At 41.3% G+C, this 27,815-nt stretch overlaps 1 protein-coding gene across 2 annotated transcripts in view; it reads left to right on the top strand.

Moving 5' to 3' along the window:
- pot1 (protection of telomeres 1 homolog) overlaps window positions 1-27,815 on the top strand; it is an 85,965-nt gene that overhangs the window by 39,739 nt on the left and 18,411 nt on the right. For both annotated transcript variants that reach the window (XM_042410785.1, XM_042410784.1), the window contains exons 8-10: window positions 111-241; window positions 324-617; window positions 5,379-5,534. In XM_042410785.1, coding sequence (XP_042266719.1) covers window positions 111-241; window positions 324-617; window positions 5,379-5,534 — 581 coding nt within the window. The remainder of the gene's footprint in view (window positions 1-110; window positions 242-323; window positions 618-5,378; window positions 5,535-27,815) is intronic.

The following is a 27,815-nucleotide window of genomic DNA, read 5'->3' as shown; positions in this document are numbered from 1 at the left end:
ATAAAGTTTTGTGTTTCTCCTTCAGTATCAATAAAATAGTCAATAACTGTCAGGAGAGCAGCTGTGACGTTTGTCTATCTGACATCTGATCAGACTTTTTCTTTCCTCAGACTTCTGCTCCAGCCTGAAGATCACCGATCAGTCCAACCAGAAGATCGGCTGCACCATCTTCTGTGAGAACCTGGACGACCATCCCAAGATCTTCCAAATCGGAGACATCATCCGCATGCACAGAGTCAAGGTTCGTCCCGGATCACACACACGTTATTTCCAGCGGCGGCGGCGTCGTTAAACTGAACTAACCGATGATCTTCTCTGCGCAGACTCAGCTCTTCAACGACTCCATCACGCTGGTCAACACCTTCGGTTTCTCCGTGGTGACGTTCGAGGGGGCGGCGGGCGGAGCCGTGGAGCCCAGGACGTCCAGCCGCTCCTTCCACTTCGACCAGGAGGACCGTCGGATCGTAGAGGAGCTGCGATCCTGGTCGGCCAGCGGGGCGCTGCTGCCTCCGGTTCCCACGATGCCTCTGTCCGCCGTTCAGCCCAAAGCGTACTTCGACCTGACCTGCCAGCTGCTCGCCAAAGCGCCCGTCGACACCACCTGCACCCTGCTGAGGGTAAGATAGACTCACCTGCTTAGTGATGCGGTTATCCAGTCAGCCAATCATGTGGCAGCAGGAACAAGTCAGCACCTTCAGTTAATCAAACATCTGAAACACCTCCAGCAATCAAACATCCCATAATTTTATATTATATTATGTATGAGCTGCCAATTTAGTATAAAAGGAAAGTAGTTGATCCAGTTATATCACTGTAATAACTGCAAACATTTACTTATTTAGTTAAATGATTAATACAGTGACAAATACATCAATAAATAAGTGATGAGGAAGTTAAATAAATTAATATCAAATCAAAGGAAATGTATCTTCAAATTTTAAACTTAAAGATATTTTCTAATTAATGTATCTTTTAAAAACTGTGTTTTGTATAAAAATCTTTTCTATATTGTGTATATTTGTATTATATTTCTGTATTTTGTTGTTGGTCAGTGGATCTACTGATGTTTTCTGACTTGTGTAAACAGTATAAACAGTGTTCAGATATGTGGAGGTTTGTGTTAAAGCTGCTTTATGTTAATGATTAATATTCAACAAAGATGTCAGATGAAATTTAGAGATTAAATCTAAGATGAAAAGAGATAAACAGGTTCATCTCACGTTAGATTGTTAAGAAGAGAGAAAGTTGAACAATGAGAACAATCAGTCCGTCTCTGCTTCTCTGGATGTTCACTGTAGTTATAAAGTTCTTCACTAAAACATCAAACTGTGCAGCTGCTTCACTGTTTCTGTCATGTTTTTTATTTTCTTTGAATCAAACATGTTATTAAAGTGCACAGAGAGCTGATTGGTGCTCAGTGAGCAGCTCTTCTCGTCGCTCTGGTGGTGAAACGGCGTGAAAAGTTCCTCCTGTTGCTGCAGGACATCCTCGTTCTACGCCCGTCACTTCTCTGTTGGAGAACCTCCAGAACCTCCACGGCCTCCATCTCGTAGTTCTCCGCCCGGATCCTGAGGAGCGTTTCTTTATCGAGCTTCTGAATGAGCTCCATGATGTCCTGGTTTAGAGCTTCTTGTTTCTCTTTCTCCGTTTTCAGCTTGTCAGCGAGCGTCTGGCTTTCGGCTGAAAGCTTCTCTGCGACCGTTCGAGCTTCCTCCAGTTTTTGGAACAGCGCCTCCGCGGCTCGAACGGCCTCCAGGTTGCTCCTCTCCGCCTCCGCCCTCAGCTGCTTCTCTTTGTGGAGCGTTCGCTGCAGCTCCAGGATCTCATGACGGAGTTCCGCCTGTTTTGCTTCCTCAGATCTGAGTCGAGCTGAAAGCGCGCAGCTCTCGGCTGAAAGCTCCTCTGAAAGTCTCTGCGTCTCGTCCGCTTTATGGAAAAGAGCTTCAGCGATGTCCACGGCCTCCAGTTTCTCCGTCTCCGCTCGCCTCCTGGAGACTTTCTCTGTGTGGAGCTGCTGCTGGAGATCTTCCAGCTCGTGTTTCGCCTCGGTGAGCTCTGCGGCGAGCATCAGACTTTCAGCTGACTGATTCTTTTCTGCCTCCTCCGGTTCTTGAGAAAGTGCCTCTGCTATCTGGGGGCAGGACATCTCCTCATCTCTCAGCTCAGGGGCTTTCATGGCAGAAGCTCTCTGGAGTTCCCTCCTCAGCTGCAGGATTTCCAGGAGCATGGCCTCTCGGTGGTTGTTCTCAGCTGACATCACAGCTTCTCAGATCTCTTAAAGTCGTCTCTGATAAAACACTGTGTGAATCTCTGTCTGTCAGACTTGTGTCTCTCTGATATGGAAGCAGTGAGACTGAACTGAACATCTGCAGCTGGATCGTTCCAGAACATCACGTCATAAAGGATGCTGGAATGTCGAGGTCATAATGGTTGAACTGGTGCTGCTGCGAGAGGAAAATAAATAACCATTCATTCACCGTTCCTCACACAGCGTACATCCACATATTCTGACAGTAACGCATCAACATAAACTGCAGGTGTTCTGATTCATATTATCAGTGATCGTGAACACTGATCTGTACTGAAACCTTCCTCATATAAACACACACATGCAACAAGCTCATACGAACAGATTCATTCTTCAGAGACTCGTATGACTGATTCAAGAACATTTGTGGCATTTATCAATTTTCTCGTACTTTGAATTTTCTCTTATGAACAAACGAAATCTACAAATGATCCGTCGCTGATGTATGAACGTACAGTCTGACTTCCTTCACAAGGGGAAATCATAAAGACATTTTTAGCCTCTAACTTCACGTCAAAGCGTTTCTTTCTCTTTATTTCTGTCACAGTGCAGCTGCTGCTCTGATGGATTCATATTTTCTAATTGTTTCATGTCCTCTAATAAAACTACTGACTCTCCTAAACGTATCACGTTACCGTCTGCTGAGTTCTGACAACATGAATTAAAGCTCTGTGGTGTCAGATTCTTGTTTTCACTCTTTTTTTGATGAATGAAACTCACAAACGGAGCAGAACATGAAGCCTTATATGGACATTTTAGAGGCAGTGATTATGCTAATGATCAGTTCTCATGAACAGGTGACGTCTCGTACGAGTAAACCTCACAGGAAAAAAGTCAGAAGGTTTTAGGAGAAGAATGTGAAAACAGACACCTCGTCTTTGCAGAGGTTTCATCACTTTCATGAAGCGACACCACGACGTCCAGGACTGTTATCAGACCAACGACAGTCAGTCTTTATGTTCTGATCCCAGAGCGCGTCCCAGTCGTCTCCAGGAGTTAAATTGAATAGTCTAGACATCACAGACTGATGAGAACCGACTTTTTAACTTTAATGTGTTTTTCCTGCTAATAAACAACAGAGCAGAAACTTCGTCGTCTCCGGGAGGCTTCGCTGGAGGCTCTTTACTGTCCACTTTTATTTATGTTTGTTTTTATTATCAACACTCGGCTGCTTTTCTTCTTCTTCTTCTTCTCCTCGTCGATGTTAATGTGACTGGTTGTCTTGCTAGAAAGCTGCGAAACTGATGTTATTTTCCTGATTAATTGATTAGTTGTTTGGTCTATAAAACATCAGAATATGGTTTCCAAAAGCCCAAAATGTCTTGTTTTGTCCACAACTCAAATATATTCAGTTTACTGTCATAAAGGACTAAAGAAACTAGAAAATATTCACATTTAAGAAGCTGGAATCAGACATTTTCTTATTAAAAAAATGACTCAAAACGATTAATCGACTAATTGTTGCAGCTCTAGTCCACATCGTGTTTCTCCTCCTTTGCAGTAATTGAGCTGTTTTCCTTCAGTCTTCATCTGTCTGGCAGTAAATCCACTTGACAGTCTGATGGCCTTCTAGCAGGAGGAGGTCTTGTGTATTTTATCCGGGTCCTGAGCCGTTTTACCTGCCGCCGCCGCGGTTTTCAGGACAGAAATGAGGCTATAAGTGACGGCTGGTTTCCCGCCAGCGCTGCTGATAGAGGAGATAAATCTGAACAGTATTTTTGGCAGCGACTGCTGGTGCGCTGCCAGCAGCCGGCTCTCACTGATTTCTAAAGCTGCTCTGAGCTGTAAGAGCCTGCTGTTACACAACAACACACACACACACACACACACACACACACACACACACACACACACACACACACACACACACACACACACACACAACCAGGAGAGGAGGCCGTCCAAATCAGAGCAGGTTATTAGGAGGAGAATATATTTTGCGTATCTGTCCTCAAACACCTGAGAGCGACGTCAACCGAGAGTTTGTTAAATATTCCCGAACTTTGACGTGAATAAATCTGACTGAAGGAAGCTGTGATGAACATGAATGTTACAGACTGTTTATGTTATATTATTATTATTACAGTATTATTACTAATTAAAGTCATAGTTTAGAGCTGCAACAATTAATTGCCATCTATTTCGATAATCGTCATTTTTTAAGGAAAAAAAGTCCAAATTCTCTGGTTCCAGCTTCTTAAATGTGAATATTTTCTGTTTTTTTAATCTTTTATGACAGTAAACTGAATGTCTTTGTGTTGTGGACAAAACAAGACATTTGAGGACGTCGTCTTGGGCTTTGGAAACCATTTTCTGATATTTTATTGACCAAACAACTAATCGATTAATCGAGAAAATAATAGACAGATTACTCGATAATGAAAATAATCGTTAGTTGCAGCTCTATCATAGTTAAAGAGTAAATGAATTAATGTTTTCAGTCACTTAAACACCAAATGTTTTCTGTTTCCAGCTTCTCCAATTAAAGAATTTGTTGATTTTCTCTATTTTTGAGGTTGTAAACTGAATATATTTGAGTTTTGAACAGAAGAAGACATCTGAAGACGTAACCTTGGACTCAGGAAACAGTTTCTAACATTTTTAAGTCTAAACAATTAAAGGATAACTCTGCTCACACTAAATGGAAATCTATCAGCTGACTCCGAACGTAAACACACCAACATGCGTCCCGACCACAGCGCTCGCTCTGTCTTTACTTTCCTTCAGACTCAGACACAAATGTTTGAAATGATTCACATATAAATCAGGTTTATTTGTGAAGCTGTAGGAGGCTCAGCAGCTTATATGATATATGTATATATATGTATATCTGTATATATGTATAGAGGTGAAAAGTTATTAAAATCTAAAATATCATTGTATATTGTTGCATTAAGTTTCCCTTCATTGCAACTAAAGGGACTCAGAATAAAAAGCTGTTTACAAACTGGTCTGTTACGTTGTAATAATCTGCCTTGTATAGTGATTAATCTGACAGACAGGTAGATGGACGGTCCTGCTCTGGTCCCTCTGAGTCATGCCGTCTCTGTTTATGTGTGTTTTTTCTCAGGTGTGGGACGGGACCAGGTGTCCTCACACTCTGCTGAAGGTGATAGTGGAGCCGAACGTCACGGAGGGACCGTCCTCCTTCCCCGCGGAGCGAGAGAACCTCATCGCTAACGTCCTCGTCTACGACAACCACGCCGAGTTCGCCAGGCAGCTGAAGGTCAGAGTTCACTCGCAAAAACAAAACCCCGTCCTACAGAAAAGGTAAAAGCTGATTATATCGAGCACAACGCTGCAGCTGAAAGTTACAATGAGCAACTTATTTGTGACACAAATTACATCCTTACGTCTCGTAACTCGGTTGAATCTGAACCTAATTTGCTGTTTTTCTCTGTCATGTATGACAGTATTTTGAATATCTTAACATTTTATTCTGTTAATTAGACAAAACAAGCAAATCAAAGACGTTATCGTTCCTCTACATGTGCTACTACAGAGACAAAAACACATCAGGCTTCACTGACAAATATCAGAAGAAACAACTAAGGCTGCAACTAATTATTATGGTCATTATAGATTAAACTGTTTATTATTTTCTCAATTAATCAATTAGTTGTTTGGTCTATAAAATATCAGAATATGGTTTCTAAAGCCCAAATGTCTTGTTTTGTCCTCAAATATATTCAGTTTACTGTCATAGAGACTAAAATATTCACATTTAAGAAGCTGGAATCAGAGAATTTGAACTTTTTTTTTTTTTTTCTTAAAGACTCCAAATGATTAATCGATTATCAAAATAGTTGCTGATTGGTTTAATAGTTGGCAACTAATTGATTAATTGATGAAATGTTGCATCTCTAGAAACAACATAACCGGGCGCCGTTTTAAAGTCAGTTGCACTCCTACTACAGTAATTACAGCAGCCTAGTCAAAGCTGATAAAGTCCCTTAAGGCTACCGTAATTACTGCAGTAGCAGGGCAACTAAACTGCCTGATTTTGTTAACTTGCTCAGCTTTCATTGATTTGGTCATTTAACTGTCTGTTTGTTTTGTGTGAATATCACCACATAAATTTCTTTATTTTGAAAATAATAATACTATATATGACACGTCTAACTAAGATATGTAGTGATGTAAATAATGTCAGTAAGACATAATGACAGTAACATAAAGTGCGCAGCCTCACTGCGGTAAATAAAAGATAAGAAGACGTCTCTGCTGAGCTCTCAGATTACAGACGGAGATGGAAGGATTGTTTTCTGATGTCAAACCTGCTGACTGCACACAGTTATCAGATCAGATAGGATTTGCGAGTCTATTCTCTTCACTTTTCAGTCGACGTCAGCTGCCGCCGCCGCCGCCGCCGCCGCTGCCGTCTGAATATCGCAGCACGCCGCTCAGAACGCCTTAGAACAGAATAACAAAAAGACATGAAGAGAATAACATGACTCGACACACACGCGTGACATGAAACCTCAGAAACACTTGATCTTGTAACACAGTTGTGCAGACCTCATCCTCACCGCAGTACACACTGACCCTGAGCACACACACACACACACACACACACACACACACACACACACACACACACACACACACACACACCTCTGAATGGTTCTGTAACATCCTTCATTCCTGTCGCTTCAAACCAACATCAGACAGAAGAAACTGTGTGACGTTATTCAGACGTTCTCACTGAGTCATCAAGTGCTAAATTAGCATAAATCTAATGATTAATTTATTACTTTGTGTATTATTCATATTAGAAAATGAGGAAGTTTACCTGTATTTCAACCTGAGGATCAAGCGTCCAGATAAAGTCCCTGCTCTGGCTGTAGTTCTTCTTTCTTGTGCTCTGGAAACCACTACTTTGTAGGGCTGAACGTTGCTGAAAAAGGTTTAGAAAACTTCATTCAGACAGTAAAGTTTCAGGTGCTTTGGACCCAGAAGGACTAATCTCAGAGACTGAACCTGGATCTTCAAAGTCCCTGTAGTGCATCCTCGTACTCCTGCATGAGTTGAATGTAATGAATGAATGAAAAGCAGAAATGCAGAGGAGGAAAATGAAGTACTACCTAGAGTACTACCTTGTTTTATGAATGAAGCCGCACGCTTCCTGTGCATTTGGAAAATACGACCCCCAAGCAGGGACACTTCTTGGGGGGTAAAACAGTCTCCCTGGAACTTCATTTAGACCTGGTTCCTCCGGTGGAAACACAGGAGTTCCTTAAAGGGTTCTTAGTCTGCAGGGGGAAAGTTCCTGCTGTTGAAACATGACTTAAGCAGCTCTGGTAGACTCGACAGACGTTGGAGTTTTCTTTCTTCTCATTAAAGAAAAAAACAAAACACACAGATGTTTTAGCCTGAATTTTAGAGGTTTTAGAGGTTTGGGGTCGACGTCGGTTCATCTTTTTACTCGTGAAGCTTTTATTGCATTTACAGAAACATAACAAGTGTCGTTATCATCAACTGGAGTAACGTTGGGGGGGTTGGGGGGGTTGGGGTCCATATCAAGAGTTTCCAAGGCAACAACACAGAGGTTGGTGAACAGAGGCTCCCAAACACAAATGATTATTGATTTCCAAATGAATGGATATTTGGCATTATTTTTGGCATGGCAGGGCTCTCGTTGGCATGGCGACCTGCCAGATCTGAACAGTTATAGAGTAAACACTGTGAGATTACTTCCTGTGGTTTCAAAGTACCTGGAACATTTAATGGAGAAAAACTCTTTTGCTCCGTAGTTTCTGCAGATACTCGCTCAGTGTTGAACTTCACCTGCAGAACAGACGGACGGGACTTCTTTATCAAGAATATCTGTTGTTGTTGTTGTTGTTAATATCTTTTTGTTGTTGAGGTATTGTGCTCAATAACAAGATGTAGAGCTGAGTATTGTAAATGTTTGCACATCATCAAGTACTGAGAGTTAACATCACACGTCTGGTCAGATTCATAATGTGGTTCTGATGGTAGATCGATCTGTGGTTGAAACAGAAAACAAGCACCAAGTGAAACTGGTTACATCACTGACCTCCATCTTTTGTCTTTATTTGACTTATAAAACCATCCAGTTTCATTCTCTGCAGCTCAGATTCCTCCTGCTGACCTCAGATCACCCTCCGCTCACAATCATCACTGTGAATTTTTAAAAAAAAAAATGCTGCAATTAGAGTTCCCTCTCTCTCTCTGGAAGGTAAATCTGCAGCTTTGATCCTCTTTGCTGCTCGGCTGTTGTTGTTGTCAGAGCTGCAGACTCATCATCAACATACAGCTGTGCAGCTCTGATACTCAACACATCATACGTTTTTAACCTTACGGGACCGAACATGAAAGAGCTTTACGGTACATTTACATTTAGTTTGTTGTCATTCAGCTCCTGTGGTGACTCACAGCGTGTTCACAAGATACATCTGAGAGGTTGTGAGATGATTAAAGGATCATTTCTATCAGTAATAATATCACTGTAAAAAGTTAATATCTGTTTACTGTTTGTGGAGTAAACAGGAAACTGGGACTGCCTCCTAGAAGTCTCTGAGTCGATGCATCAGTGGATAAACCCGAGTCGCGTTTTTCAGTCGAATTGCTGCCTTTTTTTTTTTAGCCACGTCATCAAACTTTTACAGATTCTCGTCTCTAAATGACACAACTGTGAAGGAAACGGAGGACGGAGCGACTGTTTCCCGCTCTGAGCTCTCACCTCGCTGTTAAATGCAGTGAGGTCTCTTCTCTGCTGACAGCGCTGTCAACAGCCAATCAGGAGAGAGAGACGCTCCCTGCTGCTGCGCTTGGATTTTATAACTGAACTAAAACCAGGATGCAAACTTTTTATTTTCTCTGACTGTGAAAACCTGATGTTTTCACATCACAGATGATAAATGACATTATTAAAACATGAGTCTTACAGGTAAAACATGAGACTCATGTGCGTTTGATTGTACTGTAACTATGGTAACCGGGCAGAGACATGAGTAATGTTTGTCACAGGAGGCTGTACTGAAGAAAGAAACAGTATGTAAGAACAAAGTATATGTAAGGAGATAAATATAGAGTCATCACACCTGGGTCAATGCTAAAGTGCTGACTCTGAGTCTATTGTGTAAATACCAGCGGGGGGCTGGAGGAGGGGGGGGGGGCAGCGCTACAGGAAACACACACTGAGAACGTTCAGAGTTTATAATAATCTGTTCGCCAAGAATTTCACAAGTTAAATTAACCGTCTCCAAAAATCAGATTAGCTTTGAACGCTCCAGGTTAACCTCCAACCCCCCAACCTGTCTGATCATCTGTGTGTGTGTGTGTGTGTGTGTGTGTGTGTGTGTGTGTTGGTTAGCGTCCACTGTGATTCATATAACTTCAGTTAGATTGGATGTAACAGACAAATCCATCCAGCTCCCTTTAGAATGACTTATTCCAGTCTTGTGTGAAGCGTGCGTGTGTGTGTGCGCGCATGCATGCATGCATGTGTGTGTGTGTGTGTGTGTGTGTGTGTGTGTGAGACAGACTAGCTGTGAAGCACATCCATCTTTATTCAAGTCTCTGAGACACAAATTGCATCGTGTCGGTCGCAAAGTCACATTGAATTACAAGACAGACCCCACACACACACACACACACACACACACAGACACACACACACACACACATTCAGACACACACACACACATTCAGACACACACACACACACACACACACACATTCAGACACACACACACACTCTCACACACACACACATTCAGACACACACACACTCACACACACACTCTCACACACACACTCTCTCACACACACACACACACTCACACACACACTCTCACACACACACTCTCTCACACACACACACACACACACATTCAGACACACACTCTCAGACACACACACAGGTTTATGACACAGCTCTGTTGAACATTTTGAACCCTGACTTGTTTCCGTCACATCAAACAGATGCATTAAATGGTTGAACGTCAGTCGTCATGTGAACCAGTTTCTTCTCCCACTTCACACACTGGAAACATCATCTACTGCCCCACTGAACCATAACACTGTTATTACATACTTACATATATACGTTTTTAGATTGATCTCCTTGCAGACAGCCACTGGTTTCAGTTTATTTCCATTAAAATCATCTTGCAGAGACTCAGTTTTATCCTTTAATAGTGAATATAAGATAAAGTTGTAAGCTGTCCAATGTCAACACCTTTTTTTTTCCACCTTCTTTGAAAAATGCAGCAGCTAGATTGAATGTTTCTCTACCATTTATCAATTCATCAAATAACCGCCTTTATAAAGGTAACCCACAGCTCTTTCTTCAAATGACAGAGTATCACGTCTAATAATTCCTGCAGAGCCTGTTCTTGTTATTCTATGTATTTCAGCCCCCCGTAGTCTTTGTCCTTCACTGGTTTTTTTATATGTTGGTAATCAGTATGGAGCAGCCTGTGTGGTGGCTGCTGAAGTGACCAGAGGAGAGCTGGCAGGAAACCAGGAGCTCATTTGTCCTTTTCACTGTTTCCTTCCTCCCCCTACAAGGACGTCCACCCTGTAATAACCACAAATAACTCTTAACAGCAGAAATCACTGTGAATTACAGCTGCATTTCATGACCTCTTGTTGCAGAGCTAATCCCACACAACCAGAGCTGCTGTTAGAGTTCACACACGGGAATATGTTTAAGGATGAATGAGTGCGTGTTGACCTCTGGGTAGTTTCACTGCCTTTCTGTTGTTTCTTTACTTGTTAGGATACATCTGTTATACCGGTGTCATGTGTAAGGCCTCGACACTCACACCAGACGCTTCTTCTTCTGCTTGAAGTTAAACTTTTATTTTACCCGCTGAAAGTTTGAAAAACAAGCTCAGATCTTTAAGTCCTGGAGGCGAAAGGATGTGCGAGCGCTGGAGGTTTGGTTGTTTTTTTGGAAGCGGAGGCCTCTCGGTCGATGTTTTCATAGATGTTTTCTGTTTCTCAGAACGTCTCGTTCAGTGTAAAACTGCCAGATGCTCTCAGCTGCGTAACCGTGTGATCTGAAGGCCGCAGCAGCAGCAGCAGCAGCAGCAGCAGCAGCAGCAGCAGCAGCAGCAGCAGTGTGTGATGATGATGATGATGATGATGGGTGCAGTCAAGGAGCAAAATCAGAGCGGTTTCCACAGCGACGGCTTTAACTGCTGTAGATTACAAACCGTCAGCGGTCGTATGTTATCGTCAGGTGTGCTTTTTTATTTACATCATACACCTTTTCATGTATTCACCTGGAAAAAAAACAGACTCAATCCAACATAAAACATAAAAAAAAAACATGTTATGCATAAAATTGAAGAAGTGTAAAAAGTTATTTTATTTACATCCTGCAGATGTAATGGAGCGCAGAGATCAGTCCGTCACATTTACATAAACTGCAGCTAATAAATGATACTTGATGTCGAGTTGTTTTGACATTCGTTGCGCTGAAGAGTGATGAAGTACGACAGGAAGTGTTTTTCAGCTGCTGAATTTTAAATATGAGTTGAAGAGAAGACAGCTTTTAAACCGCAAACATGCATTTATCCCAGAAGAAGAAGGACACATGTGAGGAAATACAGTTAAATATATAATCAGTTTAATAGCCTGATGTTGTCAAGTCACGTCCGTTTTATTTACATAGCGCCAAATCACAACAGAAGTGATCTCAGGGCTCTTTTCACATAGAGCAGGTCTAGACTCTTTATTTTACAGAGACCCAACGTTCCTCCATAAGCAGCAGCAATGAAAAACTCTCCTTTAACAGGAAGAAACAACGAGCTGAACCGACTCTAGGTGGACGCCATCTGCTTTGACCGGTCGGGTCGAGAGAGAAAGAAGGAGGGAGAGAGAGAGAGAAGCATAATAACAATAAGGGATGCACGATATTGGATTTTTTGCAGATGCTGATATGTCCAACTCATTGTGGCCGATTGCAGATATATGCACATATTTTTTTCCAGCTGGCTGAGGAGACTATTACACATGCAACAACAGAGTGGTACATCCTGTCAGCTGAGGTGTTTCCTATCTGTGCAGCCGAACACAGCAGCTCCTCCACTGACGGTCCCGGTGTTTCCTCCGCAGGCTGCACTTCACTCAGCCGCCCGTCAGACCAGCTGCTTCTTCCCACTTTAACCTGAATAACAAACCGGGGCTCGGTGCTCCGGTTGGATCCACACGGAGAGCCGGGGCTAACGTTAGCTGAGAGGCTAGCGGAGCGTTAGCAGCAGCATCCGCTAGCCTCCGCTAGAAGAAGCAGCAGGTCTGACGGGCGGCTGAGTGAAGTGGAGCCTGCGGAGGAAACACCGGGACCGTCAGGGTGAAACAGTCTGTGGAGGGAAACACAGTCAGGCCGCGGAGGAGAAGGCGACATATCAGCTTCTCATAATCGGCAGAAAATGTTCATTTCGGCCGATGCCGATATTTCATTTTAGAGCTTATATCGGCCGATACCGATGACGGGCCGATAATATCGTGCATCCCTAAAAACAATAATAACAATAACAACAATAATAATAATAGAAGCTAAATAGCCAGATGTTTCCCTCAGGAGTTGGTAGAGAGCAGAAACACGACTCCAGATGAATGATAATGTTGCTCTGTGACTTTTTATTGATTAATTGATTGTCTGGAAATGCTCATATAAAAGCTGGTTACAGTTATTACAGTGATATAACTGGATCAACTTTTCATACTAATCTCACATTTTAAAAGAGTGATTTATTCTCTGGAAGTTATTTTTTTCCTGTCTAACCCCTAGTTAAACCATCTCATCGTCTTTATCTGTTATATTCAGTGGCTCAGTTGAAAGTTTTGAACAGACAGCGGAGGCTTTTCTTCTTCCAGTGGTGAATTCATCAGCGAGTTTACACTTTTTAATGATGGTGGAAAATGACTCAAATGACACGGACACATTATTCTTTAATATTTGCTTCATTTACCAATCATTTTGCCTAAGTGAAGTTAATTTCTTCTCATTAATTTCCTTAATTATGGCTGTATGAAGTGATCATCTGTCAGTTGATATTATAGAGTCGGTTTAATGGCGAGTCTGTGAGGCAGAGCGCGATCTGTTTGACTGTTTTATACTCTGTGAAACAGCTCTCCACTCCGTCCTCGTGACGCACACGTCCACACTCGACCCCGGAGGCGTTAAAAAGCTCTTCACAGTCCGACAGAGCCGACTCATTACAGAGAATGTCTTTAACCGCAGATAAACGTTGAAAAATACACTTCATCAACACATTATTTAACTTGAAACAACAGTGGAGGTAATGAGTTTGAAGTTATGTGTTGAATGAGATCATTCGGAGGTCGCCGGCTGTAAATAAAGCTCAGTGAAACGTTAGAGGCGGAGCGGAAAAAAGGATCTATGTGATGAGATTATTAAAGTCAAAGAATTTTCAGGGTTTTTGTCGGCTCGTTTGAAACTTGTCAGAAACGACTGTTTGACCAATGAGATCCGTCTCTGTTTAATGAGGTGATGAAGTGAGGCGACATCATCTTTTCTCCCTCCACCAACCTCCTCCACAGGATTTTATAGTGAATGATGTTTCCTAGAAGTTAAGTTCATATACAACTGAACTGCAACAGCAAAAACGTTTAGCTAGAAACATAATGTTTCCTCTCAACATAATGAGAAAATGTTATTAATTAACGTATTTGGCAACTAGTTCTTTTTTTCCAACCAAAATATCAGATGTTGTAGTAAAATATCAGCTAATATAGAAACTGCAGCAGTATGAAAGTGTTTGTTGTTGTGTTCAGACAGCAGCATCTTTCACTAACCTGAACCGAACCCGGGTCTCTGCTGTCAGAGTCCTGCGTCCACCCCGACCTCTGACCTCTGACCCCTGACCCCCGACCTCCTCCCTCCCACTGCAGAGACACATAGAAACGTCACCGTGAACATCATCCAGGCGGAGAGACGTCACTGGGAAACAGTTTAGTCGTATATGAATGTAACTTCTAGGAGGCGGAGTTGCAGGCTGAGGTCGCCATGACAACAAAAGCCAGATGAAGATGACGGTGTGCAATGTGCAACATTTAACTAAACTAAGAGTTTACAGCAGCTAACATGCTAACAATGACACAGTTAGCATGCTGATGTTTAGCAGCTATAATGTTTATTGTATTAAGTGAGGTATATATTCAATATCGTTTATTCAGTGCAGTTAGGTCGTGATTGTTTGGTCAGATATAAGGGAGAACAGTAAATGTGAATGTTTTTTATGGGATTATGCGTACATTTGCTATATCCTGACAGTACAAATATACAGTATATAACAAAACTGAGTACAGCTCTGGTCAATATCACTAAAAATAATAACCAATCCTTTCCATTTAATACAATATCTGTTAGATAATATATCTGTTTTTTAAGTCAATTCACTTTAAAAACAGAATGTTTGACTCATTAAACTATAATGAAAGGTCCATGTTTAAGAAGGAACTGCAACACCCTTCATTAGTGAGAATCTATCCTTTATTTTAATATTTTGTATGCTTGTCTTTATTTTTGATGACAGATTGGATCCTTCTGGACAGGATGATACCAGCCTTGTTCTGTTATTATTCACACATGATTCTTTCCAGCTGCTCTTTGCTGGAGCGGTTTAGTTGCTCTACCTTCCTCTTTAAAATACTCTAAAGATGTTCTGTTGGATCCATGTCAGAGGTCGTACTCAGCCCTCAGCACTTTCTTCTTCTCTAAAAACTCTTACGTGATGTTTTTCAGTGTGTTCGGGATCATTGTCACGTTGGATAAGTCCTCTCCTGCCAACCTTCTTTAGACCAGGAGTCATCTTTTCATTCATAGTGTCATCTATAAATCTCCTCTACACCTTTTATCCTCCCACTCCCACCTCCATGTTTCACAGTGGGCACCGTGCAGTCGCTGTTAGTCCTGGCCAGGTCCACACACACTATAAACATGCTGGACCCCATCTGTTCCAAACAAATTTATTTTGATTCCATCTGAACAAAGAATGTGCTGCCAATGTTCATCAGGCTTCATTTCATGCTTTTTTTTTTTTTGGCAAAGTTTAATCTCAGCAGTTTTGTGCCATTTTGTGAGCGACGCTGGTTTAGTTGTTGGACGTCGTCCGTAGAGGTTGACTTCCTGCGGTGACCTTCGCACTGTGTGAGCAGTCACTGAAACACCAGTTTCCACACAGATAATCCTCGTGCCAAGTCAGAAGGACTCGCCCGTCTGTTTTTCAATGCAAGGCTGCGTAAACAGCAAATTGTGCGTGGTGTCATTTTTTCGAGGATGGCCGTTGCTCCTTCTGTTATTGGTAGTAAGAGTCCTCCTGTACCTCTGCTGCAGCCAGGTTTGGCTTCTGTTCAGCAGCCTATGGATGATCTTGTACCTTCTAGAGAGATGAGAACTCCAGCAACACGTGTAGTATGAAGAACAACTTTATTAGTTGACTGACGCGTTTCGGCTTGTGGCCTTCATCAGGGTCATCATAAAACACATTACAGACAACATTTAAATAAAGTAAGTAAGGTATGAAAAAAGGTAAAAAAAAAACAAACAAACAAAAAAACAACCAATCATACATCCAGATACATATCAGCCAATGGGACATCTACAAAGATGGGTTGGATGTATGATCATGTGGCTTCAGGCCAGTCGTTAACAGAGGCAAGCAATGACGACATCCAACCCGTCTTTGTAGATGTCCCATTGGCTGATATGTGTCTGGATGTACATGATTGGTTGTCTAATAAAGTTGTTCTTCATACTACACGTGTTGCACCTTGGAAGTAGGTGAAGTTGTGCCAGAGACCATCACTCTGGATCTTGTACCCTCTCCCATCTTCATGAAGTCTCACAATCTGGTTTCTTACTTGTTCGTGTAGCATTAGACACAGTCCGGGACAAGACTGAGAGAGTTGTGTTGTTCACAGCTTCTTTTATGATCTCGTTCAGACAGTTAGTCTGAATTGGAAGTAACAGGTGTAATCATTTTTGTTTCAGTGGTCACAGGTGTTCTCACCTCTGTTGTATTGAGGTTGTACTTTGAGGCCTGTATTTTCAATTTAGTCTATTTAACCTGTTTTTAATTACAAATGAGATCAAATCACCCGACACTCCACCCTAAAAATACTACAGTTATTGTAAGATGATACAGTTTTGAATCATGTAATATTTTAGTGATATTGCACAGAGATGTACTCAGTTTTGTTATATACTGTTTATCGATTTTGGAGAAATATCCGCTAATATTGTTATAATGAAATGATTATTGCGCTCTAGTGTGCCGGTTAGGACCTGGACTGTGTTCAGTAAGTTATTAGTAACCATTAACTGGTTTAAAAGTAGTGGTTTAGGTTGCACCATTATAACTTAGGAAATGTCCCAGCTAGTAAACACTTTAGTAATGTGTAAATCTGTTGCTAGGAAACGTCTGTAGCACTGTCCAATAAGAAGGCAGCAACTATGTAAACAGGAAGTGAATGTAGCATCTCAAGCAGTGAAATAACTTCCAAAAAAGAACAGTTTTAGGAGCCAAAAGATCAAATAAACTTAGCTTTCAACAATAATGCCATGAATAATTTTTATTGATCAGTTAACTTGATCCAGAGTCGAGTAAACAGCAGAAACTTAAAGTAAATCAGTATTTGGTCTTTAAACCAGCAGCAGTTCTCTTCAGTGTTTCAGCTACTCGGCAGGTCGGTTGTTCCTGCATCTTGGAGAAGTCGCCACAGTTCTTCTTCTTCTATTGTGGATTTCGGCGTCTCAGCTGCTTCTGTCTCTTCATGTTAATCCCAGACTGACTCCATGATGTTGACATCAGAGACCATCTGTTGCAGAAGATAGATCTTTATGAGTCTGGTTGGATGTTCATGCTGCAGATGATCAGATGCCTCCCTGATGCTGCTGCATGCTGCTGCATTATAAGATAAGAATCAATACTGTAGGTCTGGCTTTGTTTCTATCTGTATTGTAGTATTAATGCAGTTTACAGTGAGACTGAAATGTTATTTTGGTGATTTAGTAATGTTATTGGCTGTGATGTGTTTTATCCCAGTGTGTCATCTGTGTGTTTGGGGTGTGATCACATCTGTGTAGTTACAGCTGTTTACTTCTGGCTGAGTGTGAAGTCAGACATAGATAACAGATACAGACATAGACAGCCAGATAAAACATGGAAGTGAGAGTCTTTGATTTTCTGTATCAGTAGAAGACTATCAGGTGTGTGAAAACTCTCAGCTGAGGTGTAAAAATTAAATGAAGTTCAGGTTAAATCTAGATTCTGTTGTTGCTCCTTAATAGAGAAGAAGACGTTTTTCTGCAGGAAATTATTTTAGTCTTTTAGAATCGATATTCTCTGTTCAGTGAGGTTGTATAGTAGCTTCATGTTGGTATAATAATTACCAGATGTTCTTCCAACTCTTTATTATGTTGCAGAAACCACATCAGTTCAGTTATTGATCTGCTGGACCCCTACAGTGAGGGAGTCTATTATGCTGTGGGGGGGCATTTTGCTGGTATGGTTTGGGTCCACTTGTCCTCTTAGAGGGAAGAATCACTGCTAATCAATACACAGTTGTTGTGAGTGATTGATCACCTGTTGTGGAAATTGTCTGAAAACACTAAATGCACATATGAAATAACACACGAAACACTGCTTTGTTGAAGATTAAAAGAAGAGACAGAACACACAAAGATTTGTATCTATTCTATTATAGTGAGAGAAGGAACAGAAAAATGATCTGTGATTGGTCAAATCATACAAGCTTGTAGATCACAACCAATGGCAAACAGCCCTGAGAAATACATTTACATGCCCGTGTATGCTAGATAAGAGCCACATCTCCCAAGGAAGCAGGAAGGCAAGAGCTCTTTTGACCCTTTAACCTGTCTTGTTTACTCCCAGACCCAGGACGTTACCTTATCTGAGCCTAAACAAGAATGGAAAGAGAGGAGTGGGCCTCCTAAAACACAACATAGCAAATGATCATCCTCGCACAACTCTGCACCTTAAAATGTTAAGCCAACCCTTTGGTCTTTCATTACCTTTATCCTATGATGAAACATGTCTATCCTGATGGGAGTGGTCTCTTCCAGGATGATAATGAATGGTTTGATGAGTATGAAAACAATGTGAATCATATGTAGCGACCTTCACAGTCACCAGATCTCAACCCAGCTGAACATCTATGAGAGATTTAGGACTGACGTGTTAAACAGCGTTCTCCACCACCATCATCATCAAAACACCAGATGAAGAATGATGTTCATCCCTCCAGAAGAGTTCAGAGTCTGTAGAATCAATGCGGCATCAATCAATGTGTCAGATATCCACTTGATACGACTAACTCAGACTGCTGAAGCCTCATATAAGCTGCACATCTACTTTTAAATGTGGGTTTTTGGCCTCCATCACTTCCATTGAAAGCACATTTGAAGGATCTTTTAATATCCAGTATGAACAGGAGGAATGATTACAGCGAGGAAAACCTCTTTCACTGTTACTATGGACACCTGACTGCTGGTTTAAGACACGCTTGAAACATTGTGAACCTGTCCTTTAACCTACTTCACCTACTTAAGTTCTTCTCCCACAATGGCTCTATCGGTTATCAGAGATCACATTCGGCTGACAGGAGGATCCACACGGTCACACAAACCTTAAGTGGAAGTCTAAATGGTAAAGGAGGAATCCATTCAAAACACTTAGGGTCTGTAAGTAAAGCTCAGACTGATGGATCATTGGTAAAATGCCCCTTTGATTGGATTTTCCTGACAGTTGTCTCTTAACACCTGTCAGTTGATACAACACACACACACACACTGAGAGAATTTCCACTAAAGAAGTGTTTGAACAGGAATATTTCCCCCAATTACCAGGCTCCTCTGGTGAATCGTCGGTGATATTGTGTGAAATTGACTGAGGCGTTTCTGTGAGAAGAAGGCCATTAGAGGAGAGAAAGGAGCCCATTATGATGAAAAGAGAAGCTGAGAACAAGAAAGCAAGAAGAAGGAGGAGGAGGAGGAGGAGTGCTGCCTCCTCAATCATCGATTCCCACGGAAACACACATACACACACGATAAAACATCTATTTGATGTTTAAAGGGATAGTTCAGATTTTTTTTGAAGTACTTATCCAGAGTCAGTGTATTAGCTGCAGTAGATGGGTGGGGGCTCTGACTCTGGGTAACTACCTCATACAACCCCACTTCAAAAAACCCAAACTATCCCTTTAGGAAAGGAAGAAACCTTTTGCAGACTTAATCAAAGCAACAAAATGTCACATTTAACTGTCAACCTGTCAGTCTGACGCCACCTTCATCGGCAGAAACTCACTGATCTGCATGTAAAAGGAGACGGAGAGCATGCAGCAGGATACTGTGTGCGCACAGTTTATTGCACCTTGTGGTTTTTACATTTTACACTTTTGCATTAGTGATTACATGTCAGACACAGAAATAAGCTGCTGTTCATCTAAAACGAATAAACAGGTCAGCATGTGTAGTTTGTTCACCATGTTGTTGACCCAAACCATGCCAGCAAAATGCCCCCCCCCCCCCCCCCCCCCCCCCCACAGCATAACAGAACCACCAGTGGACCAGTTTTTCCTTTAATTTGTCACCATCTGTATGTTTACATGCTGTTTAATGTGATGCGGCTGAGCAGCTAATTATATAATTAGCCTGCTAACTGATATTAGCAGTGAATGTTTGTTTGGTGGCTCGTTCAACAAGCTGCAGGACAAGACGTCTGTTCATGTCTGTAAGTTAGATAAGAAGGAGTCTTAAGCAGGAAGCTAATGTGGGTTGCTGGTCAGATTCTATGGCCCCACAGCATAACAGAACCACCAGACCCCCTCACTGTAGGGGTCAAGCATTCAGACCTGGACCGTCTCTTGGTAAACACCACTCATGCACTCACCCACCTGTGGAGGATATGATGGTGATGACTCATCTGACCATATCACTTTTTCCACTGTAGTCGAGTACCTATAGTTTTTGCACCACTGAACTCAGATGTGCATTCATCGTTATAATGAGGGGTTTATACACTGCAACCCTACTATACTCCTTTTCAAAAATTAGTGAAGCAGAACTCCGGAAAATCATCACACAGATGAAATCCTCCACTTGCTCCCTCGATGCCATTCCCACTTTCTTTTTTAAGGAAGTTTTAGATAGTTTTATCTATGATGTACTGGACATTGTAAAGTGCTCCCTAGAGACAGGCATCTTCCCAAGTACACTTGTGTCCAAGACAAGCGTGACTTTCTCTTTGGTGTTCCTCAGGGTTCAATCCTTGGTCCGCTACTGTTCTCCCTGTATATGCTCCCGATTGGAGAAATTGTTCGCAACCATGGTGTAAATTTTCATTGTTACGCAGACGACACCCAGTTATATATATCTGTAGTGCCAGACGACAAAGATGCCCTAATTCATTTGATAGATTGCCTCTCGAGCATCAAACAGTGGATGAGTGGTAACCTCCTTAAATTAAATAAAGATAAAACAGAAGTTCTTCTCTACAGATTAAACCAGAAGTAAAAAAACTTGGGTGTTATCCTTGATTCTGAATTGAATTTTAAAAGTCATGTCTACAACGTTACAAAGACAGCTTTTTATCATTTAAGAAACATTGCAAGAGTCAGACCATAACTTACTTTGGAAGAAGCCAAGAAACTCACTCATGCCTTTGTTTTATCACGCTTAGATTATTGTAATGCACTTTACACTGGTTTACCAAATAAAACCATTGATCGGCTGCAACTCAGTCAAAACTCAGCAGCAAGAATTTTAATTTTATGTTATGAAAGGTGCTATATAAATAAAGTTTATTACTATTATTATTATTATTATATCCATCTCAATGTAATTGTGGACAGACTGTTCTTGCTGACAGTCTGATCACGTCCTGCATTGTCATTCTCAGTCACCTGAGGAAGAGTTGCTCTTCTGTTTTTTCTTACATATCACACTAATGCACAAGCATCACAATCATCAAATATGTGCTGTCGACCACAATTTACTGATGTCTTTCCCACAGATCTAAGTGCAGATGCTGTTCCTATTGAAACACGAGTTGAACAGTCTTTGTGACTGAAGCTGCTGCCATCCGTCGTCCTAACAATCAACCCTCTATCAAAGTCGCTTAGATCTTCTCCTCTTGCCATCTTGATATAAAGTCATAATAAACTGGGCCTGCTCAGTGTTTTTATACAGGCCACAGAGCATGACTGGATGTTAATTGCTTAATTATACCATGCAGTGCACCTGTGTGGAAGCATCTGCGTTCATTATGTTTCTCCACACATTTATTCAGGTTTTTCTTTAAATCTATAACCCGTCGTATACATGGACACGTTTCCTCATTCAGAGGAGGAGGAGGCTGGATGGAGGCTTTAACCCAACAGTGGACGTCGCCACGGGAGACCGCTGTTCATTTCCTGTTTACAACCACGAGTTGGGACAGTTTTCTAAACACTGTAATTACGATTGCCCCCTAACCCCTAACCTTAACCCCGTGGTTATTATTGTAGCCATGGCGACGAAGGTGGTCTAACTTTAAGGAAGTAATAACTTTAACCCACCACATGTTTCTCTAACCTTAACAAAGTGATCATTTTAACCCAAACCAGGATCTTTACTAAACCTAACCAGACCTGAACCACAGCGTTGTGTCGTGTGTCGTTCTAGAGTCACATGATCAAACCACAGATCTGCTCGTTTCATTTGAAAGACTTGTTTCAATGTTTATATGTTGATGTTAAAGCTGCTCTGTGGAGTTTTCTATTAAACAAACAAAAGCGTTGTGTGCATCCCTGAGGTCTAATAAAAATGTTGGATGCATTTCCGTCCTCATAAAACATTTGCAAAGCTGATTTTTTTTTCTTTGTAAGTAGTTTAAATCTTGCCTTGTTTACATCCATGGTTACTAGCTTGCAGTCTTCTTCTTCTTCTCTGCCTTTGTTGGTGCATTGCTTTGTTTCTCGGGAACCTTTAAGCAGGTGTAATGTTTACCAGGTTCACTATCTTAGTTTATTATGTATCTGGACATGATGTGTTTCTGATCCTTGACCCAAACAAATATAGAAATGAATGAGTAAGCAGCAGTTATTTATACTGTAGCACGAACTTTATACTGTTTTTATTGACCAAAATAATCTTTCCTCTAAGCTCCATGACTGTTAAAGCTCTGAAGGTTTAGAGTTTGTGATAATTGTCTTCGGCAGTGATTCTATCACATTACAGTGAATCATTTTACTCACCTCATAGAGCCTCCGAGCATCATTCAGATGTTTTTTCAGATTACAACCAGACATTTCTTGACTCATAGTTTGTCTTTTGTGTTTCCAGCCTCAGTCACTCACCACATACTCAGTTTCTTCTGACTCATTATTCATCCATTGATCTTCCCCTCTGTCCCTCCTGCAGTCCTCCTCTCTCTCTCTCTCTCTCTCTCTCTCTCTCTCTCTCCCAGCAGAGGTGTTTACCTGCTTACGTCATTCTCTCTTCCTGCTGAACCTGCACCTGTCTTTAGTCTGGTTGCACACAAACACTGTAAACACACCTGTCACCTGCCCAGCACGGAGCTGTTAAAATGGAAACACTGCAGCTACACCTTATTTTTATACAGTCTGCAGGCTACACACAGCATGGCACGGCTATGCTAATGATACTAGCCATGCTAACTAGCCGCTAGCTACCGTGCAGGCTGGTAAAATGGATCCGTCGCGCCTCTTTGCATCCGCGGCTTGGTGCTCCTGTCAGTGTCAGAGCCTCCATGTGAGGCGAGCTACATGAGGACGTTATTGAAACTGTTCACGCCGATTCATTTTGAAAGAGCAACAGCCAATGGGGAATCTCCAACACTGGACCGGCTGACCAATGGTGTAACTTCATCACTCATTCAGTCAGTGACAAACAGACATTCGGGGTTAAAGGGCTCGTCCGTAAATATGAAATTATAGTGCAGGGTATTGATATTTAACACAAAACGTACATACAGGAGACTCCAGGGCTGAAATGTTTAGTTTATTGACAGAAAATTAATTGACAACAACTTTGATAATTGAGAAATTGTTTAGGTCATTTTTTAAAAGCAAAAATGCCGCAAACATTCTCATATATCATAGCACTGTTTCACTGAGAGCACACACAACCCTGGCAGCTCTGCAGAGATCTTACCAATCATGTTATGTGGAGTTAAAATAACAAGTTCGTTAGAGATCAGTAGAAATATCAGTCGGGACGGGCACCTTGACCTTTGTAGGAACATGTCCATACACAGATCTGCACCCATGCATACAGAATATATATGTAGGCCTGATAATGTGGATTTGCAGGCAAACATGCATTTTTATCCAAAGAAGAAGAAAAAAAATGCGACCACATATCAACGATTTTACGCATAAATCACTAATGTCACAGGCTTGAAGTAATGATTGAAGTCTGGAGGGTCTTCGTCTACATGCCCCATTATGATTAAGCCGTCATGTTTCATCACCGCCTCCTTTTGTTTTCTTTTAATGGTCACATCCTGGAATATTGTGGAGAAAGTTTGAGCCATTGATTATTTTCGTGTTCACAGTGTCACCGTGACCTCCTCAGTGTGTCTTCAGCTCCAACAAGCTTCCGCTCATTATCTCATTTTTAGCACTCATGGTCGACCGAGCGCACATTTCCATGTCATCGAATGTATTTTTGGGGGGGGAGAGATCGTGCACTAATGCAGCACGCTCTTTACTCCCACACTGTTTCCTGTTTAGTGAACACAGCTCGGAGGAAAATGAGACTTCACGTCGGCCCCTGCGGGCTCAAATCCTCCTCCAAAAAAAAAAAAAAAACCACCGACCGCAACACAGAAATGCTGCTTCTGCTTCTGCCGGCGCCGTAGAAGGCAGCAGAGCATCACACAAACAACCGAGAGAGTTCAGATCCACGTTCACACCGACGCTTCATTACACAGCTCTCGTCTGTGTGGAGATGTACAGATCATTTGTTTAGATTATACAGCTCTGGACTGATTCATCGTTGTGAGAGTGTGAGTGGGTCTAATGCTGAATCTGAGGAAGAGGGTTTTTTAAAAAGCTTTCATTGGAAGTCTCTTCTTTTGATCAGAAAAAACTGATGTCATGTTCATGTAATATAAAGCTCGCTGGCTCAAGTAATAAATAAATTCTGCTGCTTTTTAACGCTGTGAGGGACGGGACTTCCCTGGCGGCCATCTGACTCCACAGTGGCCCTCAACCTCCTTCTATTATTCATGAAGATGAGATAAGGAAGTGGAAAACTGAGACCTACAGCACAGATCTTCTCTGAACACTCTTCCAGAAAATACAGTCAATAAACCAGTTGTTTGTTCAGTGGTTTAGTCGTGTTGATGTCACAGTGAATCTTCCTGCTGAAGCAGATTGTTTGAGTGTTTGAGGATTACTTCATTATTAGTCCAGTTTTATTTCATTAGGAAGTCTCATTGAGAGCAAAATCTGTTATAAACAACATCACAGCAAGACTATTCAGTAGCACCAAGAAGTTTAACACCAACTGGAACAGTTTTATTGAAGATTTCTGACCCCAGTTCACAGTTGTATCATGTGATCTGGCGTTGTGGTTGTTCACTTTAAACTCAAATACACACTGAAAATCACTGGGTTCAAATCTGACCCGGTTTGGGTCTGTCAAGGAGCTGGGTGAGCGGAGCAGGTAGACCCAAACGCAGAGACAGTAGGCAGATATATTTAATGAAAACCAGGAAACAAATGCAACACAAATGAAAGAGTCCCTCAAAAAGTCCTAAAACTAAAAACAGAAAAAGTCCCGGTAAGACGTGACAGGGTCAGTATAGCGTTATGGGATTTTCCATCTTTAGGGGTTACCGATGGGGTTACACTGGGTCAAGCTGTAATTCTGAAGCAGGAAGGAGGACATAATCTCCTTCTCCTTGGGTCTCCAGCTGTCTGTGATGTTTCGGGGGAAAGCAGAAACCTCTCTGATTGAGGGTAAATCAGCATCGCCATGGTCACCAAGGTCGGAGGAGGCTTTCCTAGACGACACAGACTATTGACGCAGTCAGACATTCAAACCAAAGATCTGCTGTTCCATGCAACGTGACCTTAACTGACACGGGTAAAATGCAGTTCCTTGTTTAGAAACTGGTGAACCAATTAGACTCATTTTTCATATTGTAGGCTGATAAAGACTAGGACTCAGACCTTCAGAGGACAGAACGGAAAGAGACAGCATCCGAGTCGCAGATGACTTCGATGTTCGATGTTTCAGTTTCTCCTTGATCAAGTACTTCAATCAACCTTTTCAGCTTTAAGACATCAAAGGCTGGTGTTCACTTTCCTCCACTGAGGTGCTTCAAATATCCACAACATATAGAAGCAACATCAGGTTAACTTTACCCAGCGTTACACACAACAAGCTCCAACTAAAAACTCTCACAAATGTTTTGTTTCTTGCACAAAACGACGTGCAGATGACATTCAGAAGACACACAAGTTATTAAAAATCAATAACAAACTGTGACATGTAAGTTTAAAAAGAGTAGATTATGACAAGCTTTAGTTTGGGTCAATAATCCAACAGAAAAATTAAAAAATAACACTAAAACTGGGTCAAACAACATTAAACCGGTATTGTGTTGGTGACATATTATATAACATATATATATATATAATATTACTGACCCAAACTGAGTAAGATTTTAACTCAGTGATTTTTAGTGTGTGAATGGTTTCAAACACAGACCTGCTGGATATTCAATCCAAAAAGGAACAACGATGAAACGATTTGGCAAAAACCAAAAAACGGGCCGATTGGTTTGATTGGTTTATTTGATTCTGACACCAAAAACATTTTTTTGTTTTTTGGTTTTTGAATGACAAATAAATTACGAATTATCGGATGATACCCGGACCATAAAGCCTAATATAGTGGTTCCCAACTGGTGGGTCGCAGTCCAAAAGTGGACCGCAGGCTCACATTTGGGGTCGACTTCATCAAAAATTAAAATGACTTTCAAATGAAGCGAGTTTCATTCAGGTTGAAGCACTATTTCCTGCTTGCTAGTCAGTAGCGGTGCTACAACATGAAACAACCTACGGCTTTGTTGGTCATGTGACCCTCACCTCGCACGCCGTCTTTCCAGAGATGGAGAAGAATATATAGAAGTTCTGGCCTGATAACAACAACTTTATCATTTTGTATCAGGCCTGTTTACATTATTATTTTAGTACAACCTAGTAATTAGCTAAATTAGTTTTAATTTCTGTTGCTTCTAATATTTTTAAAATGTTGTTTTTTAACCCTTAATGTCACTCTCTTTGCTGCAATGCAATGCTTCTTATGTGTTATATATGTATTAAGGGTCAGTAGTGGTTAGTTGTGTCTCATCAACAAGAAGGTTGTGAGTTTGAATCCACTGACGCTGTATCTGAGCACTTTAAGGACTTCTTATCTATGGTTGCTTTAAAGCTGAGTTGAACTTTTCAAGGATCAAAGATTAAGAATAAAGTTTGAAGCTCAACTTTTCAGCCAACGAAGACAAAAAGCAGCTGAATCAGGTCAGATGAGAAAAGGCTGATTGATTCGCAGCCTTTGATAATGACAAATAGACTGACGTTTCAACACTACTGTGTCTTCATCAGAGTCAAAGGAGCCTCTTTTGTCTCATCTGAAAGACAAAAAACCCATGCTTCTTTTTTTTACAGGATCCTTTGAATTTGTTTTAGAGAAACAGAAGGTAGTGAGCAGGACGTTTTACACTTGAAGCTTCCAGGTGGACAAACTATGTAATGATGATGTTTTATAGTGGAAGTAAAGAGCACGTCAGCTAATATCTGAAGAAACAATTACACTTCTACTTATTATTAGGCTTACTCAGCTTTAACAACTCAATAATATTTAAACACACAATATGTAATTTCAGCCGCTAGGGGTCTCAATTAAAACAATAACAAAAGACGGAGTGTGATGACAGTGTGAAGTAGCAAGGGATCATGGGAGTTGTTGTCTTCCTTGTTAAACAACCAGCTTCACCGGGATAGGATTACTCCAGTGTTCATCATTCAGGATGTTTTTACCCGCAGAGGTCTCCTCCTCTCCAGAACAAACGTACACGCAGATTTAAATCGTTAAAATACTAATTAAAGCTGTTTCACCTAAAAAAATCAATATTTCTCCGACGATGTTTGGTGACCACCGGACTTCCTGGAGGGGCTGTTAGCCGAGCTGCTGCTAACGTTTGTCCAATTTATTTCTCTGATAACTTAAGATCCAGACGTCCAATGACTAAAATCCTTCTTACGGCTAAAAGATAAAGTTAAAAACCACCTAAATTTATCATGAAAATGTGGCTTAAAACTGAATAAAAGTCCATTTATAACAGTTTCTGTGGAAAAACCACAACGCCGATGTATTATCTTGTATGTGTGTAAGTTACTCTTTGGTAGACGCCATTGTAGCGGACAAACACAGCGCCGCCGTATGCATCTTGTGTGTGTTTACTCTTTG

This window comes from Thunnus maccoyii, chromosome 5 (genome assembly GCF_910596095.1).
Source record: "Thunnus maccoyii chromosome 5, fThuMac1.1, whole genome shotgun sequence".
In the NCBI taxonomy this organism is placed as follows: domain Eukaryota; kingdom Metazoa; phylum Chordata; class Actinopteri; order Scombriformes; family Scombridae; genus Thunnus; species Thunnus maccoyii.
Note: the sequence above shows the minus strand (reverse complement) of the source record. Positions and strands in the feature narration are given on the sequence as shown.